The sequence below is a fragment of the Cottoperca gobio genome, chromosome 22 (genome assembly GCF_900634415.1).
Source record: "Cottoperca gobio chromosome 22, fCotGob3.1, whole genome shotgun sequence".
NCBI lineage: Eukaryota > Metazoa > Chordata > Actinopteri > Perciformes > Bovichtidae > Cottoperca > Cottoperca gobio.
Window position 1 is genome coordinate 6,785,062 of NC_041376.1, and position 19,882 is coordinate 6,804,943.

A 19,882-nucleotide genomic window follows, 5' to 3' on the forward strand; every position below is an offset into this window, starting at 1 on the left:
TGTTCATTATATTGAGCATGTGCACCCTGACACTGTGCGTGGGTGCTTTGGGAAATGTACGTGTTTATGCAATGAGCAACATACCAAGACAAAGCCCTTGAAATGGGCCTTAGGCCTGTCTGCGCTCCTAAAGGTATAGAAAATAGCGTATAAAATAATTAATTGAATTGTCATTTGTATGAGCAGCCCTTGCTCTCTGCACCCTATAATTCCAACCTCTTTCTCCCCCTTCCCCTCACCACATTTTTTCCCTTCTTTTTTTTCTAAACAGCAATTAATCTCATTTTTAGTCCAATTTCCAGCCCTCTGCTGGAGTCAGAGCGAGTCCCCTGTTTTGTTCCTATTTGGCTTGGTTCCTCTGCATAGTCATTAAGGGCCCAATTAATGTCACCCTTTAGCTGAAGAGTGCTCATTTTTATTGGGGAGCTGACAGTCACCGCCATGAGTGCCGCAGTGTAATATGCATTAATTGCCCCGTAACACTGGTAATTACCAGTTCTTCAAGCCTCTCAGTAAACTGTCATGCCCAGACACGACTGCTTTGAAATAGATTACTCATTAGGGGGACCTGCCCTGTTTTCCAATGGGGGCTCGCTGGGTTGGCATAAAGATGAAAAAAAAATCTGGTGCTTGAACAAATAGTTGCCAAGAGCAATTTCCTATTACAACTTCCCGGTGACGGCTTTTCTCTTTCTTTCCTTCGCTCTTTTCTTCTTCTTCTTTTTTTTTCTTCCTCATATGGCATTCCAGCCGTCACGTGAGGTGAAGATCAGAAGCAGAGTTAGATGTCCATCACGGATCTTGCTGATAGAAGTTGGTTCGTCTTCTCGTCAGTTTGACTCCTTAATAAATGAAAATGTGCCTTGGGATATCACCATTATCTTGGTTTTAACTGAAACCTTCTGTGTTGATTGTGTTTTGTTCATTTCTTCTTGCCTTTTTTTTTACAGCACTGAATGCCTATAGACTAGTATAAGTGCTGCATTGAAAGTAACAGCATTGTTGCTTAATGTGAGGCATTCCAGGGCCTCTGTACATAAGATCAGTGTTGATGTGAAGTTCTTGTTCAAATATTGATGCTGACTTTGCTCAGGTCTAGTGTTTGCAAACTGTGGAATCTGTGTTTTAAACATTAGCTTGTGCTTCACGGTTCCTGAAATGCGCCCTGCGTACCTGCAAAGAAAGAAATTGATGATGAATGCAAATAGATGAATTTAAAGAAACGGTTAGAGGACAAAAGGAGGGGATGTAAGTGTGGGTGTCACCATTGTTGTGCGATAAGATATTGTAAAGGAGAGAGCAAATCAAACAATGTTGGCTATCGCACATCCTCTCCACAGAAAGGTGTTGGCCTGTTTAGTCACGCTAGAAACAATATTTAGATTTCACCACAGCTTTTGTAAACGTAACGTGTGCGCTAGGCCGATTCCTCTCTGGTCCCTGTTCTTTCTTTCTTTGTTCAAAAGCACTCTTGTGTCATTACCCATTTACCAGAGCATGGAAAAGAACAGAATGTGAAGACCAGGGAAAAGCCTCCGACACAAACACAGATAGAAAACACACGCACGCATGCACACACAGAGCTTCTCAAAGGTGCTGCTTTTGTTTTATCTCCCTTTATAGCACCTGCTTCAGGCAATCTGCTCCCACTTGTCTCAAATGAATTTTGTCACGGGCTTTCAGATTCTCAGCCAGCGATGAGCTAATGAAAGGAGATAGTACAATTTGAACTGACCAGGTAGCGGCCAGCAGTGCACAGCTGAGAGCGAAGGATGGGGACACACCCCTCCTTGAAACAAAAGACAAGTCAAGCGTCCGCTGATATACCCATTACCCTTCTCATTAATACCCTGCAGACCTCGGCGTGTGAGTGTGTGCGTCCGTGTGTGCTTGTGCGTGCGTCTATCTGTTTGTGTTGGTCGAGCACTTATCGAATTGTTTATGACAGGCCTAATTGGGCTAATTGAAGACATTAAGATTACCTGTCAGCTGTGTGTATCCAGACTCCCTATCTGTCTGACAACTCCTGACAAGTGAGGGACCCCGTAGCATCCGTCATGATGGAGCATTCCCAGTCCGTAATAGGGACAATAGGGGCCACTCTAATTTGATGTGGACAGCCTTGGCTGCACGGATCAGCCTCCCTCTGTGTGTGTGTGTGTGTGTGTTTGGTTGTGTGTGTGTGTGTGTGTGTGTGTGCGTTAAGTATAAGTGAGAGTTGGGGGCTCTGTGCATGGCCAGGCTAATGGAGTCCCCTTGGCAATGTGACAAAGCGATGAGGCAGTCTGAGGGGAAAAGTGAAAAGGGGTCTTCAAGTGTTTAAGGACATGAGAGGGGAAGGTGCTCGGGGTGACGGCCTTCACAGATTGAGTGACATGAGAGGACCGCTGACATCTGTGTGTCTGTGTAGTTGTGGACGGTCACCAATACTCCTTTAATCAGAGAAACCCAAACTTTTTTGACATGCAGAAAGACCGAAATGTTAGTGATGGGCCCAATTTGGTTGTCTTTTTCACACGTGTGTGCGTTCTGTCATTCCCAGTTACGGAACACTAATAATATGAAATATAATGTGCATACTGTGTTCATATTAAACAGTTTCAATGGAAATGTAGTTTAGTTGTTTCCTTCTCAGATCTGAGGTGCAGATATTCACACGTCAGGGTTGCGAGATCTTAAGCAGAGCACAATCCTATCTTCTTGGGCTTAAGGAATGTGCCTCTGCATATCTGTATCAACCCACCCTTTTCCTCCCCACTCTCCTCTCCTTTGTGGACATTGTGTGGGGCATTGCGGCGTCGCTATGACAGATCAACGCTGTCAGCCAAGGAGATCCCTCTGTTTGTTTGTTTTCCTCCAAAAGGGGTTAAACTGTCAAGTTGACAACTCGCAAGACCTTTAGACTCAAGCACTACCGCCCCTCTCTCTCTCTCTCTCTCCATGGCTCCCTCCCCCCTGTCCACCTTCTTCCCAAACGAGTGAAAATCAATACCAGATTGCCTGAGGACCACTGTTTGGTGTGGGCCTGACCCCTAGATGTCCCCCACTCTGCTTCTTTCATTACATGTAGCCCAGTATTTAACTTCCATCCTCATCCCTCGCCTAATTAGTTTCGATAAGCTCAGAGTCTCTCTCTCCCTCCCTCCCTCCCTCTTACGACGTGCACCCACACACAAGCACCACAAACCCACATGGACACTTTGCTTTTTTGCCCTTTGAAGGGACACCCTGGGCTGGGAGTAATAAAAAGACAAATCCCAACACGCGCACAGAAGCCCTCAGCGATTCTTGAACTGGGATTATTTTTTTGTTTGCATAGCAAATTTTTTAAAACTACAATGAAATTAGATTTGCACCCCAGATCATCAGTGAAAACACTGGGGATATCCTGTGTTGTCCAAAGCTAATGGTGCTCTGTGGTGGGCCTGTTAGCAAGACGACGCCCCCCACGTCTGTGGCTTTCCACTTGGCCTCTACGTTAGCTTGTGTCTCTGTTGAGTTGTCCAGTCACAGACAAAGTAGCCATTGATATATAGAAGATGCTAGTTGGCTCTATTTTGATTTCCTTCTACTAAACGTGGTAAATAATTGATTTGCACAAACCCAGAAAACAGGCTCTAGCGATTTGTACGCTGGAGGTCTGTGTGTTTTTATGTACCACCCACATGTCCAGGTGCCGCCACTGCGCCGGCTGGCCCGTCGACCACTGACAGGCCCCAACGACATGTCGGCCCCCCCCCCCCGCTCTGCTCCCCCCCAGGGGCTAAAATTACCCTCAGGAATGTAAACAGACTGCAGAGTAAGCACACAGCTTTCTGTGGCACTTCGCCCGCGTCCGTCTCCAAACTCGCCCCCCAAACTGGGACTGTTCCCTTTTGGACTCAGAGGCCAAGGTCGATGGTGAGGATACCGTTAACCTGGCTTTGGCTGTTTTGTCACAACAGTTCTTCTGTTCAAGTAACAGGACTAATACAATGTTTCTGCGTCTGGTTATGATCATCATATTGGCGAACTGCAAATGTTTCTATGCAACAGCTGAAAAAGAAATATCTTTTTTTTTTTTACTCTTTCTCCTCATATATCCTTTCCCCTTTTTCATTGTAGCAGACAGATGGGCATTCGCACCAATTCATTAGGTGTGTGGGGTAGCTGTAAGCGGTGGAGTCTGGGTGAAGAAGTTCACTGGGCCGGGCGCTGACATGTTGATTTAGTGGTGGTAACACGACTGCACTTCCAAAGGTGCTGACTTGGACAAAAGCCAGGCCTCTTTTTCTCCCAGGGAGACATTAGAGGCCTCACTCTAATTTTGGGGCAGGGTTCTACTCATGGATGCAGAGGCCAGGAGGCCTTACACAACAAACAGTCACACCTGCCTTTCCAATGCCTAACTTTTGATTCAGTGGAGTGAGTGGCAGCATAAATGTAAGATATAAGACTTATTCCTGATTGACCCAGTGGATAGTATGGCTTTTCCACGATGGTAATGCAAGTTCTTTTGCGAAAACAATATACAAAGTGCATTTGTCACTTAAAAAATAACCTACAACTAAATATAGCCATTACAACTTTATCTATCACAAAATGTTCTTTCTTTTTTTATCCCAAAATATCTTTAAAAATAGACTTTCTTTTTCGTAGGTGCCGTTGAATATTTGTTTCAATATCATTAACAAGATGTGAACGATAAACAGCCTAGTATCAGGCACACATCCTATGACCTCACATATAAACATGATATCATCCATACATATACACATAACACTGTTCCTCTGCTGGACGCACCAGGTTTGCAGGCGCCCGGTCAGGCTGACGCTGCCCTCGCAAGGGCAGATAGGGTTACAGTACAAACTGTTGTTGATTAGGGCCGTGCCTGTAGTGGGGGATCATCCTAAATTGAAAACACATTAGCCGCCAGGGTTAAGGGCAGGATAAGGACCAGGGCGGCGTGGGGCGAGGAGCAGCGGCAGACACAAAATGGCCGTCCCTCTGCCTGTCTTTGACTGCGTTTCCCCCAGAGACAGGTGGCAATTATCGGCCAGGGCTGCTGGGAGTTCACAATAACAGGTTAAAGGAGCATGTATCCCCTTGACGCTGTAGTCCTCTTAGTCTGCACAGGCTCCCAGCCCCTAGCCCCCAGCCCGCTCGCCTGCCACCGCGGGGAGCTTCCTGTCTCCAAGCAGAACTTACAGACAAGGGGACTCATCAAAGGCCAGAGGGACTCGCTGGACAGATCTCCAAATTAGCTGTGCCCAATGTTTGGCTTTGGAGACTAATAAGCCTCATCTAAAAACAGTAAAAAGCCTCAGAGACATTTTTTTATTCTGTTATTTTTACTTCCCGTATCAGATATAATGAAGGTCATCTCAATCCTGTGCAGCGTGTGCATTTCACATGTATTTACACACATCCAGACTCACGGACACAGATTATTGCCTACTCAGTACAGTACTTGCATAGGAGACACCATTTGCAGCCATTGGCATAATAGAATTTAATAATATCAGCGTCAAGTGTTAATGAATACCCACTCAGTGTGTCATAACTGAAGAGATCAAGCCATTTCCATGATGTAGAGGGTCATTATAGAGGATGGGACTCGATATCTGAGAAAAGATCAGTTGAGCTCTGACCGGCTGAATGTTAACCCTTACACAGCCAGGGAGTAACACAGAGACAGAGCGTTCTTATTATTGCATTCATATTACAATGGCTGAATTGAAACGTGATACTGTTTGTAAAAGAGGAAGAGGAGTAAAAAGGAAAGGTTCTGTCTGAAGTACAAGTTTTTTCCATAACTCCCAACTTAACTTTGATATTGATTTCCTGATCATGGAGCTGTCGTCGGTAGGTTGTTTTGTCGTATGCGTGTCCTCGATACTGTATTGGACCAACTTCTGAACGCTTGAACAGACAAAGCCAGACCACACCTTGTTTGGTTTCGCTCCACGTCCAAAGCAGACCGGAGTGTGTCAAAGTGCGTTGGACCGTGACGCCGTAGATCTGAGAGGGGACCGGCACACATTACACACACACACAACACACACTTGTCCCTCAGATAATGTGTTGCTAATGCGGTCGGCGACATGCTCAGTAAAGGGACTTAACGAGTTCCAAACACTGATTAAGACTCCTCCCTTTGGCTGGAGGATGTTTGGGAAGCATGATGTCGTACAAACGGATCCTAACCAGGACCAAATGGCGCAATGAGGCGCTGCTCTGTGTATCTTGCTATTGCGCTATAAAAATAGAAATAAGGCTGATGCTTATTAGCTCATGTGCTCATTCACATAATCATGTGTTGGCCAGGTTATCAATCAGCTGATTGATATAGAGTCTGTCAGATTGTGTGTGTGTGTGTGTGCGTGTGTGCGTGAGGAGATAAGATTTAGGTTAATGTGAGAAGGTGGCTGAGGTGATAGGGGGTTGTGAGGGAAACTGAGGTCAGAGAAAGTGATAATTCGTTAGTGGGAGATAAAGACTGCAGAGTCCCAGAGCAGAGTTGGGTTCAGGGAGCTTAGAGGTGTTAGGAGTGAAAGGTTATAAATAAAATGATAAGAATGATGATTGTAGTATTGTACACAGGCCAGATATATTCCATTTGAATTAGAAAGTTTATTGAATACTTCTGGTGCAGGATGTAGATCCTCCACACCAGACACTCCAACTACAACAAAGAAATATATATAATATATACATGTTTAAAATAATGATTTCACAAATAACCACAGGTCAGTTTAAAGATTATACACAATACCCGTTTTTTTATTGTTTTTTAAACTGCATTACTAAATGTAATTTTGGTCTTAAGACTGCTTTACCGTAAAAATAATTTGAGTTTCTGAATTTATTTAACTATTGTAGGAAAGTGAAATTGACAGCAAATACATATTTTATCATCAAATCCACATGAAAGCTGAAAGCACCAATAATCATCTTCCAAATGTTACATTATTAATACAAAGAAGAAGAAAGTCATTAGGTTTGGTCACATTTTGACACCTCATTTGACAGGTAATTAAAATAAATTGATATATTATTGTAAATGTGGATGCTAGTATCCCTGATTTTACATTGAGGTGGTGTACCTTTACAATAAATGAAATCATAGTGTTCCTGAGCTTTAAGGTAACAACATTTAATAATGTTGCGGTTGGTCTGAGAGCTGACGTCCTGCCAAAGAGGTTACACCCGGTTGCTATGGTTACCAGATAAAGGTCTCTGTTCTGGTGTTGGTGTCGCGCATCAGTAAGCGTAAATTAGCTCCTCGTGCAACATGCAGCTCACAACACACACCGACTCGACCTGACCTCCCACACCCTTCGCCTCCACACCTCCTATGTTAAACCTGACGCTACAGCACACAAACATGCATACAGGTAAAACAATCTACCTCCAACAGTGATAAAGACAAACCACATCCGCGCCACTTTCCATTTCCAAACCCCATCGACAGAAAACATAAAAATGTCGGGAAGAGTTACACCTGGAAGAAGATGTTTTATTTTTTATTGCCCTCTATTCCACCTTAATTACGATGCTTGTGTAGACTTGGGCGACTCATTTAACATACGACCGTGTGCAATGGCTGCCTTTTTTTATTTGTGTTTTACATACCTGAGCAGAATTGAACTTTTCTTTCTTGCCCACAAAAACAAATGGGGGGTGGGGGGTGGTGAGAGAAAGGAAGGTGTGCTATTCTTAGCTCTAGTCATGTTAATAACTTGTCTGTGGGAGGTTAACTCCTCCATTCAACTCCTGTTATTTATGAGCAGGAGGATGTATAGTTTGTAGCAAGGGATTATTTACCTCCCTGTTCGGGGACGCGCCTCCGGGCAGAGCCAGCCTTTAAATATCCTATTTGTGTGCAAGAAAGCTTGTGTTATCGGGGCGTCTTCATCATAAGGCTGGCTGACTTGCTACAAACAGCTACTGTGAGGCCATTAAAATACACACGCTGGATGTACGGTGATCAGCTATGGGGCCGTATCACCTGGCATACAGGCCCTGGGTCACCCCCCCCCCCCCCCCTGCACGTACAAACAAATCACACAGCTATTATCTGACCTTGTAAATAAAACTCCTATAGGCTGGACTAATTATGAAAGAACAGGCCATTTGTCATTTTATTTCCTATATACATAGTCCTTCTGCCTCCAACACAGAGATGTGTATTCCTCTGTACCTCTCACCCCCCAATCACTCTCAATGCTGTTTGTCTTAAAAGGAGTTGAGCTGCTTCCATAGCTGTATTTCAGGGAGCAGAGAAAAGACTGAGTAAAGCTAATGTTTGGCAGTGCTTTAGTGCCCCTACCTTGTGACCTGATGTATGTATTTTGAAAACAAAGAGGTCTTTGTGGGGAAAGAGTTCATGCTCAGGTAGATGCTTAGGCTGTCTAAATCATTGCTGGGGCGTTTGTTTAAAATGGGTCCGCGCGGTATGTAAAATGAAGTGACGGTGTTTTAAAGTTGAGCGTAAATTCATCTTGATTTTATTGATCATTCGTCATGTTGTGTAATGTGTTTTGGCAGACGTGCTCGGTCCCCAGTTTTTTTTTGGTAAAGCTTTTTCTCACCAAATGTGGCAGATCAAATTAGCGTTGATCTGTTCGTACGGTAGAATGTTTTTTTTTTTTGGGAACGGGGGGAGGGGTAGGCGTTAGCTGTCTGACCTCCAGCAACCTCAGACTTCTCAGAAAATGAGAAGGTCATAAATAAAATGAAGAAAGCAAGTTTGCACGTTCTTTGAACGGTACAGTTTGAGCTTTACTGTATTTTTTATTAGATTTGCAGTTGTGCATTTAAGATGCAGCGATTTAATTCAGTGCTTCAGCTCTGTGTGAGGTTTGGCTGCATGACTCGCTGTGTGTGTGTGTGTGTGTGTGTGTGTGTGTGTGTGTGTGTGTGTGTGTGTGTGTGTGTGTGTGTGTGTGTGTGTGTGTGCGTGTGCAGGCAGACACTAATAACACTCCCTCTCTTCCACTCGAGGGTTGTTGTTCCTGAGTGCCTTGCTCTCATTAAGCTGCCGTAGTTTGCTGCTTGGCACCTGCTTTAAATGCGACCACCACCCGCTCATTAACACTAACGAAAGCGTGGCTGGCAGCCGCAATCCACGCCCAGGCTCGTCAACCGGCCCACTTGCTGAAATTAGCTACGTTTCACAAACAATTTCCCCAACTCGTTACACAGTTAGGTGTTTATTGGAAGATGGCTGACTCTGACTTAGAGGTGGTGTGTGTAATAAGCACGTGCCAGGTTAAGATGAGCCAGCCCACATAATAAACCATAATTTGTAGACAAATTCAAACTGAACTTCACTTCCCCACGTGGTATAACTGAGAGGGACTGTGAAGTATACGGCATCATGTGTATTTATAATTGCTCTTTACAGAGTCTGGATGCTGCTTGGAACTTCTTTTCTTCTCACACTGTAGCCATGAGGCTCAGTCTTGGCCCCCTGACCGTTCCCTTCCCCCTTAGTGTTATTGTTTGTATTCCCAGTCTCAGATTTTTCCCTGTAGTATTGACTTGTATTAATTCTGAGTAGGATTCAAAGTCCATTTATTTTCTTTACGGTACGGAAAGGCCTTGGTGACATGGCTCCCCTGTGTTTATAATTTTGCTTGTTTCAATTTGTGCTCGGCGTCCCCTGACAGACGCGGGACATGATGTATCGCGCACCGCTCTCTTATCTGTTGATGTACAGTTTTAACCTTTCCAGAAGGTTGCCTCTCTCCGCTCTGTGCGGACCAGTCTTCCTTTTCAGCCTCACCTCCCCATCCAGAGCGCAGGAAATACATACAGCACGGCGGCAGAATGAAAAGAGGAGCATAACCCCTTTTCCAAAGTCATCTAATGTAAATGTTTAGGTTTTGTTTCCATAACATTTCCATATTAAGAGTTGGCGGCCATGTACAGCAGTGGACGATGGAAACGATGAGAGTTTGAGGGCTCGAGCTCTGTGCAGTGCTGAGAGGCTGAGTTGTGTGTGTGTGTGACATTGTGGTGAACTTTCAGTCTGCATCTGTGGGCTTTCTCCTGGGCAGCTAGCTTTTGGCCTGTTTGCTCATAGATACAGCTCCGTAAATCACGCACTGTAAAATGTAGAATCCGGGGATGGGGCGCAGAAACACGTACTGCTGCAAGGGCCTCTTGGAGGGAGGGGTGTGCACGTGTATAGTCGCATATATATATTTTTTTTAGTGCATGTGTCTGTCTCCATACAAGTACTGTATGTAGAACATGCACTGCCTCAAGGCTCAGTCAACAGTACACATACATAGCTGGCAATGTCACGACAACTGATTCTCGCACTCGCGTTTATAATTTACGAGGCTCGAATACGTTGTCGAAGTTGCAAGGATCAAACATCTAGGTATTTATAATAAGCTCATAAATTATAACCACATAAAAGATTTCTGTAATTATTATTAAAATAACACCATAGGGTGTTTGAGTCTGTGTTTTAATACGAAATGATTGATCACAGGTTCAGGGTTTTATGCACTTTACCTTGGAGCTGAACTTCTGTTGCTCTCCGTGGCCCTTTGGCTAGCTTCCTGTCTAGCTCTCCTGAGGCCCCACAACATTGTTAACTGTCTGAGGATAGAGTGTCTGGGACCAGAGCACTGTCAGCCCACTTGAATCTGGTCTTGCATGTGGGGGCTGAGGTGCTCTCCGTTCAGAGTTCAACTGTGACATGTCTTTATGCATGGCAGCTAATGTTCAAAGAATAGGTATGATCTATATGAGGCAGAGAGGGGCCACCGGTGGCTCTTTGGGGCATAATAAATAGCTGGAAAGATGATTCATTGCCTTTTGTGAGGAGAAGTTGTGAAATAACGTTGCACATTCCCGGTGAAAGAACTCCTCTATTTTAATTGTCTCTGCACCTTTCAGCAAACCTTCAGGTGTGCAGTCGTTACACTGTCTATAAGACACAATAGCAGCAAAATGATGAGAGGGAAAGAACAAAAGATAGAACAAAAAAACTTACTTTTATTTAAATAGTCTGAACCTGACTTCTCAGTTGCTCGTCATTATTTATAGCTTTTAGGAACTGCAGTGTTTGCCAACTGAGGCAAAGTTGCTCGGGCTTATAAAGTGAATGAAACAGCTGGACACTGCTGGATTGGCTAACATTAGCCGCCAGATGCAGTGTGTTTAAGTGTCAGACTTTGTGTTGAACTCTGGGTGCTCTGCTATGTGCCAAAGGCTTCCGATGACAGTATCCGGAGGCCTTGGTGTAGAGCTTTGTTATTTCTGAGATTATTGTTATTTCACTGCCATTGAAATGTGATCAAGTGTGTATCACCCTGTCAGAAAGATCTTAATCTTTTTTTCATTTGATTCAGTGCAAGTTTCCTGGATTTTGATCAAAGGAAAAATACCTAAGCGAACTCATAGATCAATCTCACTTGTGTCCCATCCTTCTATCTCTTCACTTACTTATTCTTGCTTCTTTTGTTTTGCCTTCCAAAGTCAACAGCCGTAAGCATTTTTCAGATATTAATTTAAAAAGAATTCATAGCTACTTCAGAACTCTCAGACATGACAGCATTGTACTAAGAAAATACGGTGTTTGTTTCTTTTGTTTTGCACCGCAGGTTTGGTCCAGGCCTTGTGATCTACTGGTATGGTTTCATAGGAGAGCTGGACTGCCAGAGAGACAGAGGTATCCTGCTCAAAGACTGCTTCCCTTCAGACATTGTCACCCTGTGCCATGCCGCCCAGCAGGATCGACTGCCACAGGAGCCAGAATAAAGACAAAGAGTGAGAAAAGCAACAAAAAAAGAGCGTACGATGGAAGGAAAGAGAGAGAGGAAGACGAGGAGTCGGGAAGTGTTGGAACAGGGGTGTATACCTAGATCCGGAAGCAATTTGGCTTTCCTGCGGTGTGAGACGACTGGCAGAAAATCTGCCCTGAACTCCACCTGACCCTCTGTCTCTGCCTGTCTCTCCCTTCCTCTCTTTCACTGCCCCAAAGCTACCACATGTAAACATACACCGTCTTTCTGTTATTATCTGACAGCACAGGGTCAGATTCATACCTGTGTGCAAAAACACCGTCTTGGAGGCTTTCCTGGCTGTGGTCAGCTCCTGGCCCCTGGATGGCCTCTCGCAACGGACGGCCAGGGTGAGAGCCAGGGCCAAAGCAGGACATTAGGCCCTTCCTTATCACACCCACAGCCCTGGCCTTTGTCACTCCTTCCTCCTCCACTCCATAGGCAGATAAGAGAGGTGCGGTCCGGGGGCTGGGTGGACGCCTGTCTCTCACCTGCGTCACTCAGTCCCCTCTCAGTCACTCTCCAGGGGGGGTAAACAGGATCATTTCTGATAAAGATGTCCTCACTCTGACCTTTTTCACTTAAAAAACTATTCAGGATCTTCTTTTTTTACCACAGTGGGTTGAAGCACAGTTTCACGCAGAAACTTAATTACATTGTATCATTTATTTTTCCACTTGGTATGAATTATCTTAATGAACTATAATTAAGTATAAATCTTCACATTTTGAGTGCAATTTCTCACACAGCTCCCGCTAAACTCAAATGCCATTGATGACGTCACATAACAGGTGTCTCTCTGTGTTTTGTTTTTTTCTACAGAAAATGGCCATCACAATTCTACAGCCTACAACCCAAAGACTCAATTTGCAATAATATAAAATGGACATATGCATATGAGAAGCTTGTTTGCCACTTTCTTCTCAAAATTGGTGGCAATACATTTTCTGTCTGTCTGTCAACTGGCCGATGAAGCGACTAATCGTTTGTACACAGATAGTTCACAAGGTTATTTTATTAGCCTGAAGTCTACACTTAATATGTTTCCTATAAACAGTGTTGGATACCATCATAGCAAGCCAAGTAGCCTAAAGTTACAGTGTTCTCCACGCAAGGGATTAAGGTTGAACCAGAGAGCTGAGGTCACAGTCTAATAAAATGAAAAGTAATTAGGTCTATGTGTCACCTCAGTGAGTGCACTGCAGGGTTGTAAAAAGAAAAACATTCACTTCTTCTTACATTCTTTCCTACGTTTTACGCTGTGATGATTTAAAAGGAAATGTATTTTGTACATAGTGGATTTGTATGTTTTTTATTATTAATAAATAACTTTTGATAAAAGACTTTGAATATCATCTTGTCATGAATATTAACAGCATAAACTGTATTATTAAGTACTTTAACTTAAGCTATGTGGGTGCCTACGGGTACGTGCACTAGAAACACCTGATTTCCATGTAAATGTATGTGACTATCCAGCAGTTGTACTTCTTTACAACCTCAGTACTTCTTTTATGAGCAGAAACCAATGGAAGAAACACAGCCAGGCTAGGCGAACCAGAAGTGAACATAAAGTTGAGTGATGCTTTTAGAGGCAGATATGCACTGCCTATAGGGGGTCCCTGTCCTGTCTTCTTCTTTATGGCACACAAAACGGTAAGAGGAAAGAAAGTGAAAGGGTGAAGAATCTGCCACCACCTCAGAGAATGCATCTTCTAATAAGAGGTATGTATGTGCCCCCTAACTGCTGCAGTATTGTGAAAGAGACTACTAATACACAGATCTTTCAGTGCAGACTTGCCTGCTGGGAGATGAATCAAAGCAGACCTCAGGTGAAAGGTATAGAGCCGTATGAATGAAATGATGTTCTCCTTGTCTTCACTGCAGTGTAATCATTCCCAAACCCTCCCCACTTCTGTTACTGAGGAGAACTCTCCCATATAGAATAAAAATAAAGCGCTTCTATGTTTGTTCTGCACAGTCATGCACCGCTCACGCAGTTAGAGAGATATGGTATGTGGGGGTTAAATAGCACTAAAGTGTTGCTTGATTTGTTACCCTTAAACCTCTAACCCTCAGCCGGCTCCCATCTAGGCCTTGATCCCTCCACGAGGAGGCCAGTGGGTCACTGCAGGGTCGCCAGGCGGCCATGGCTTCCTCTGTCAGCCCCCCCCCCCCTGCTCCATGTGGTACAAAACAACTGTCCCCATGTGTCCAGTTAAACTCGGCCCTATTGCCTGGCCATGGAATGCTTAGACATCAGTTTATGGCTCCTGTTGGACACAAAAACAGAGCTATTTTACTCGGGGAGGGAAAATTCTCTATTGAGTAAGAACAGAAAAAATGGAAAACAGCAGATTCAGTTCCTCTCAAGTTTCAAGCCTTCCTGCCATTGTTTTCCAAGATGGCTGTCGCACAAAAGAGGAGCCAGGGTCAACTCCTATAAATTAGGTTCTGCACACAATGCAAACTAAATACAGCTTTTTTTTTTTTTTTAAATCTACTTCAAAGGCGTGGGTCCGACATTGGCGTCAGCTGACAGTATTTCCATGATGTGAGTGCAAATATAGAAAATAAAATTCCATCTGATGACTTTTGAGAGCCAGACATCTTTATTCTGTGTTTTCCTTGCCCTTGTGTCCCACCTCTTTTTAGATTCATTGTTCTTGTCACAACAATGGGGCACTCGAGTGCTCCCCAAATAAGGCCGGTTTGGAGAGGTCGTTTCCTGGGGTCGGGAACACCAGTGTTGTGGAGAAATGTGATCCTCAAGAGGCATCTAGTAACAACAAGACTCAACATAAAGTATATTTAATTTATAGGAAGAAATAGTTGCAGTGATATAAAAGGAATACCAATTATCCATTTTGTGTGAAGGAGCAACATTAAAAGCATTTTATTAATCATGTTTTTCCTGTTACAACATTGCCAAGAAGCTACATGCAGAACTCTTTAGTTACACATTTTAGTCTGTATTGAAATATTGGTTACAATTCTTAAATCTGTGATTCCCATGTGTCAGATTAGTTTGATGCAATTCCCAGCGTCCACTCTGTCTGGCCGTGGTCTGCAGGCTATTAGAAGTCCACTATTCACTCAGATGTACATCTTGGACCAATCCCTCCCAGATCCTGCTGTTTTATGCCTCTTCAGCCAAGCTGCTAGATACTGAGACACAGGGAATGAGTAAGAAGGACAGAACCAGAGACAGGCTGAAGGGTAGGTTCTATCCCTCCAGCAGACCACCAAACGGACTTCCTCCACGCTCCTGTGTTATTTATGTGGAGAGAGCTCAGGCCTGTTTCTGCCCCAGGCAGCATAGTGCTTTTAGTAGGGATCCTCTCAGCCTCCCTCAGCCAGCAAGACATCACAGGGTGGAAATAAATAAAAGTTCTCCTGGAAGATTTAGAGCAGTTTGAAATTAAAAAAGGATTATTTTTTTATTTTTTTAAAGAGTGCTTGAATAACAGCACTGGGGGGAAAGAAAAGCAGCCTCTCTGCCCTGAGCTGAAGCAGATACAAAGAGATTTCATTTTTATTTTTAGGAAGCTCTGCCTGCTAATCAGAGGCTGTTATTTAAAAACAACAATGGATCATGAGAAAAATGGTCTGGGGGATTTTAAATGGCAAAGCAGTGGAAGTTTGATTGACAGGATGGAGGGCAGATGGTATGTTAGAGGGAAACTGAACAACTATGACACATTAATACACTCAGAGGGGTGGGGGGATGAGGGGGCTAGTTTAGTTTGGTGATGTATGAGTCACTGGTAGTGCGGGACAAGCAGGGACACAGCCAAGAGCTTCAGGAAAATAAAAAGTCCAGAGCCCTGAACACCCTGCAAAAACCACTCCTGACACTGATGTGACATTGGATCACATGCACCCAGGGCTTGGTCAGTGAAATATTCCATTTCTGACAGCCCTAAATGAGGAACTCAAGTCACTTTGTGTTAAAAGGAACAGCATGGTAGTGGAAACCTAAATATCTTAGATGGTATACTATGCTAAATAGTAAGGTGTTGACTGGGCTTCTGGCTAATTGAGGTATTCCATTTAGAGCCAAGCTCCCATTTGTAAAAACAGTGGCACTCGCCGTGTAACCCACGCCTTCAAATAAATCCAGGAAGCATATTTGGAGTTCCTTCCAGTGAGACCTGATACACCATGTGTCTTTGGCCATCGCTGAGGCCTGTGACGGTCCAGAGTTTAGCCAAGATGTCATACATCAGCCACATTTTACAGTGGCTATTTTTGTTGTCAGCTTTGATTCATCTCTATTGTTTTAACGTGTATTGTCATGGATAAAAAAAAGGAGGAGGTGAATAGCGCAGAGGAGCGTGGGGAGTTTGGAAGGGGGAAAAAAGGTCTGTCAGTGAAATGGAGGGAGCGTGCGTTTTGTGGTTAGAGCCACAGGGGTGACAGCCTGCATGGAGGCTGCCTGCTCTAGCATCGGCCACCGGAAAGGTCAGCCCCCCCTGAAAGGCATTTGGACTGTGACAGAAGTGACCCAGAAACTGTGTCATCTCCTGTTCTCTGTGAGGGGTCCAAAGGAGGCCCAGAAACATCCACAGGTACAGGTACAGGCCAGCTGGGGGATGGGCGGGGGTGAGGAGAACAGCAGGGTAGAGGAGACGTAGAGGAGGAAGAGACAGCGGAGAGGCAGAGGTAGACGTATGAGCACTAGTGACATTGTAAAAGATTAGAGCTGTGTGCTAGGAAAATAAGACTGCGGAGGGAGTCAGGAGGGGGTGGAAAGGTTAGTTGCAAGAGGCTGGAGACAAAATTTGATTTAGTCAAAATAAACCCCGGCTCACACTTTCCCTTTTGCTCTATTTGTGAGCACGATGGCCTGATGAGAGCTGTCGCAAGCTTGTTATTATGACATAAGTGCTCTTAGAAGGAGGTGGGCCTTCTGTACACAGGCGGCCGTGACCATGGAGACAAGTGTATATATTATGGGATGCATCAAACCACAGGTTTTGATTGGTGCTGAGAGCAAAGCTTGAATCCAGGGCATAATCAGAGCCTGTAATCCAGTTGATCAGGCCCCGCACATTGTGCCAGGATCTGCGCTCATTCAGAAGTATCCCTTGCATTTGTCAAAACAAGCCTCACAATCATTTATCACACCGCAAATAAATCCCGGCTTGAAATCCTGACGCACAGATGAGACGACTCCTCCATTATGTACAGACTAGGCTTAATCTTGGAAATATTTGAAAGGGTAGATGTGATTGGTTATTTTTACTCAATTGTTGCCACTGGCAACATAATATTTTTGTGCTGGGAAATTGTGAAGGGTTAGGGATGAAAGCAAGTCGTTTAGGAGTCGAGAAAATAAAGAAGCTGAGAAGAGAGGACGGCTGGACTAAACTTTTTTCTTTTTTTTTTTTTTGTGATGCTTTACGAGTATTTTGTTGGGCCTTTACTGTGCTGAGCAATTAACTGTTTGGCTGAAAGCACGGTGCCAGCTCCACTGCTCCTTTAGCTAGAGAAATGTGGGCCATTTATCACTTTTACAACTCATTTTCACCCCCAAAACACCCCCCTCTTGGGCTGGATACAACCTCGCTGCTGCCATGTCCTTGAGTTCCTGGTGACAGGTAAATATACACTTCCATCCAAACACATGTCCCACATCGTCTATATTTGACTTATGGGAGGTCAGCCTGCGAGGGATCGATGTTGCAGTTCATTTTTAGAGGCTTGATGATGTCATGTTGCAGTGTACTGTGGGTTATGGGTCCATGAACCTGTTGCTGCAAGAAATCTACAGTCATCACAACTGTCTCGACTCAGAGTCAGTGAAGAGTGCATGAGGCAACACATGCGCTGCGATGAGTTTTCACACACACTTTGAGGAGAAAAACTTGAATGAACCGAATCTTGCACACTCTCTACTGTAACTTCAGCACATCACTCCGCTGACAACTTCCCAGTCCCACAGGGATCATCGTCAGGTCACACAAGAGGGAAGAATGAATGGAGCGATGTGATGTTGTCATTCAAATGCAATGGATCACTTGAACTCCATTGCCCTGTTGTAATGACCCTGTGTAAGGACCTGTAATGTGGTTTTCCCATTGGGTTTGAGAGAAACCCTATGCCAGGCCATTCAGGTGCGCAATAAAGTGCTTTTCACTTTCTGAGGACTTCCTGTCTCCAGTGGCGTTCTCCATTAACTCCTCACAGACAGACAAGAGCCTCTCTATTGGCCCAGACAGTCTTTATCGCAGCAGTTATTCCCCCCAGGTACGGCACTACCTGGCCCACAGATAAGATAGGAAGCCGGCTGCCTGTCATTATTGGCAGATGAAGGCTATCTGAATATTGACAACAGTTTACACTCCTTGTTGAGAAACAAAGTTGGACTTGTGAGACAGTGGCACACAAGGCTTTTATTGTGTAGAGGAGATATGAAAGCCCAGGTTCCCTGTGGTCACACACCCAAATAGCCTTATGTCACAGCCTGCACACCCCTCCTCCCCCTCCCCTTCCCTCCCCCTGCTCCTCTTCAGTTGACTACTATTTATTCCCACCAGCTGTAGTGATGTGCTAAAAAAAAAAAGTTCTTGACACCAGCTATTGCTTTTCATCACTGCAGCTTCCGACTGCTAACAGGGGCATGCTAGCTTTCCCTTCCGCTCTCATAGGATGTGTACTGGAGGAAATACTCATATATATATAAAATAGAAACACACACATTGTAAGATATGCAAACAAATGTATTTCTTACTATTTCTCACAGCATCTGTCATTTAGTATATTATGCATTATGCATAAAAACACCGGAAATGCCAACCTAAAAACGGACAAACTGACGGGGGAAACGCTGATGTTTCTCTTTAAACTGCAACGGTGGTGCGTTTGCGTTCTTTAAAACTGTTCATTCAATTCGACAATTTTCTGTCGTTACACATGTTCAACCTTTCATAAATGTAAATTGCCTTTCTGATATCAGGAGGTTATGTCTACAAAATGACACGATATCAATTTCGGACATAAAGAATAAGTAAAAAAGGAAAAGCGGAAAAGCGGTTGTATTTAAAATAAATAAATAAATAAATGTAGACGACCACTTTCTGCTTTCGAGTCAATCAATTTGAAGTGATAATCCCCCGAAGTTGCTACTTGTTCACAACTTGTCACCCGGAAATGAAATGTTGTCGAAATATTGACAAAGCCGTTTCCACTTTTAAACAAACAGATAAATAGACAAATTAATTTGCTTGGCTTTAAAAAAAAAAAAGAAAAATGGATTACATGATGTAGAGAGCCTTTTTCTATTTTATCCTACTCTAATGACCATAAAAATCGCGTTTACTTTAATTTTCAAACGAAATCATTGTAATTCGTATATTCGTTATAAAACAATATATAAATGTTAAATTCTAGGTAGGCTAATTACAATTAAATAATACAAAAATAATAACCCGTACATATATCATTATTCTTATTCTTATTCGTATTAACCTAATTTTATTAGCCGATTGCTGTTGTTTGTTTTATATAATCATGAGTCTATTATTGTTATTCTAATCCTTATTAAAGCAGTCTAGGCTACATAATGAAGTGGACCACCTCTGTGTCTCCTTGATATTTCCTCCAGAGGAAACTGTAACTCCATCCCAGTGACACCAGTCTGCCTCTCCTCGTCCTCCCTCCCCCGTCTTTGGCCTTTCCTCCGTATAGACCTCTCTGCCATTACACTGTTTTGAAAAATAAGGAGAGGTTTTAACTGCCATCCGAGACGATAATGGTTACCGATTCTATACTTTCAGTCATAATCTTCAAGTGGGTCGTGATTAATGAGTCAGTGTTAGCAGGGTCCTTCAGGCCCCTGGCTGGATGACTTCAGCCATGCTGCCCTCTCTCTCTCTCTCTCTCTCTCTCTCTCTCTCTCTCTCTCTCTCTCTCTCTCTCTCTCTCTCTCTCTCTCTCTCTCTCTCTCTCTCTCTCTCTCTCTCTCTCCTTTAAACACACACATAGTCTCGAGATGTTGTGGTCGCATGCTATGAATTGCTCATTTCTCTCTGTCTGTCTCACACACACACACTTTCAGGAAGGGGAGCCTGGCAACAAGTCCCCAGGTACGAAGC

The 19,882-nt window shown here is 43.9% G+C and overlaps 1 protein-coding gene across 5 annotated transcripts in view; it reads left to right on the forward strand.

Moving 5' to 3' along the window:
• cdin1 (CDAN1 interacting nuclease 1) overlaps positions 1 to 13,127 on the forward strand; it is a 53,748-nt gene extending 40,621 nt beyond the window's left edge. For 2 of the 5 annotated variants that reach the window (XM_029459916.1, XM_029459919.1), the window contains one exon: positions 11,615 to 13,127. In XM_029459916.1, the coding sequence (XP_029315776.1) occupies positions 11,615 to 11,864 (250 nt within the window). In that variant the 3' untranslated portion in view covers positions 11,865 to 13,127. Of the gene's footprint in view, positions 1 to 11,603 lie in introns of all 5 variants that reach the window. The other 3 variants (XR_003834346.1, XM_029459918.1, XM_029459917.1) reach the window with 3 other exon arrangements.
• Positions 13,128 to 19,882: the final 6,755 nt, after the last annotated feature.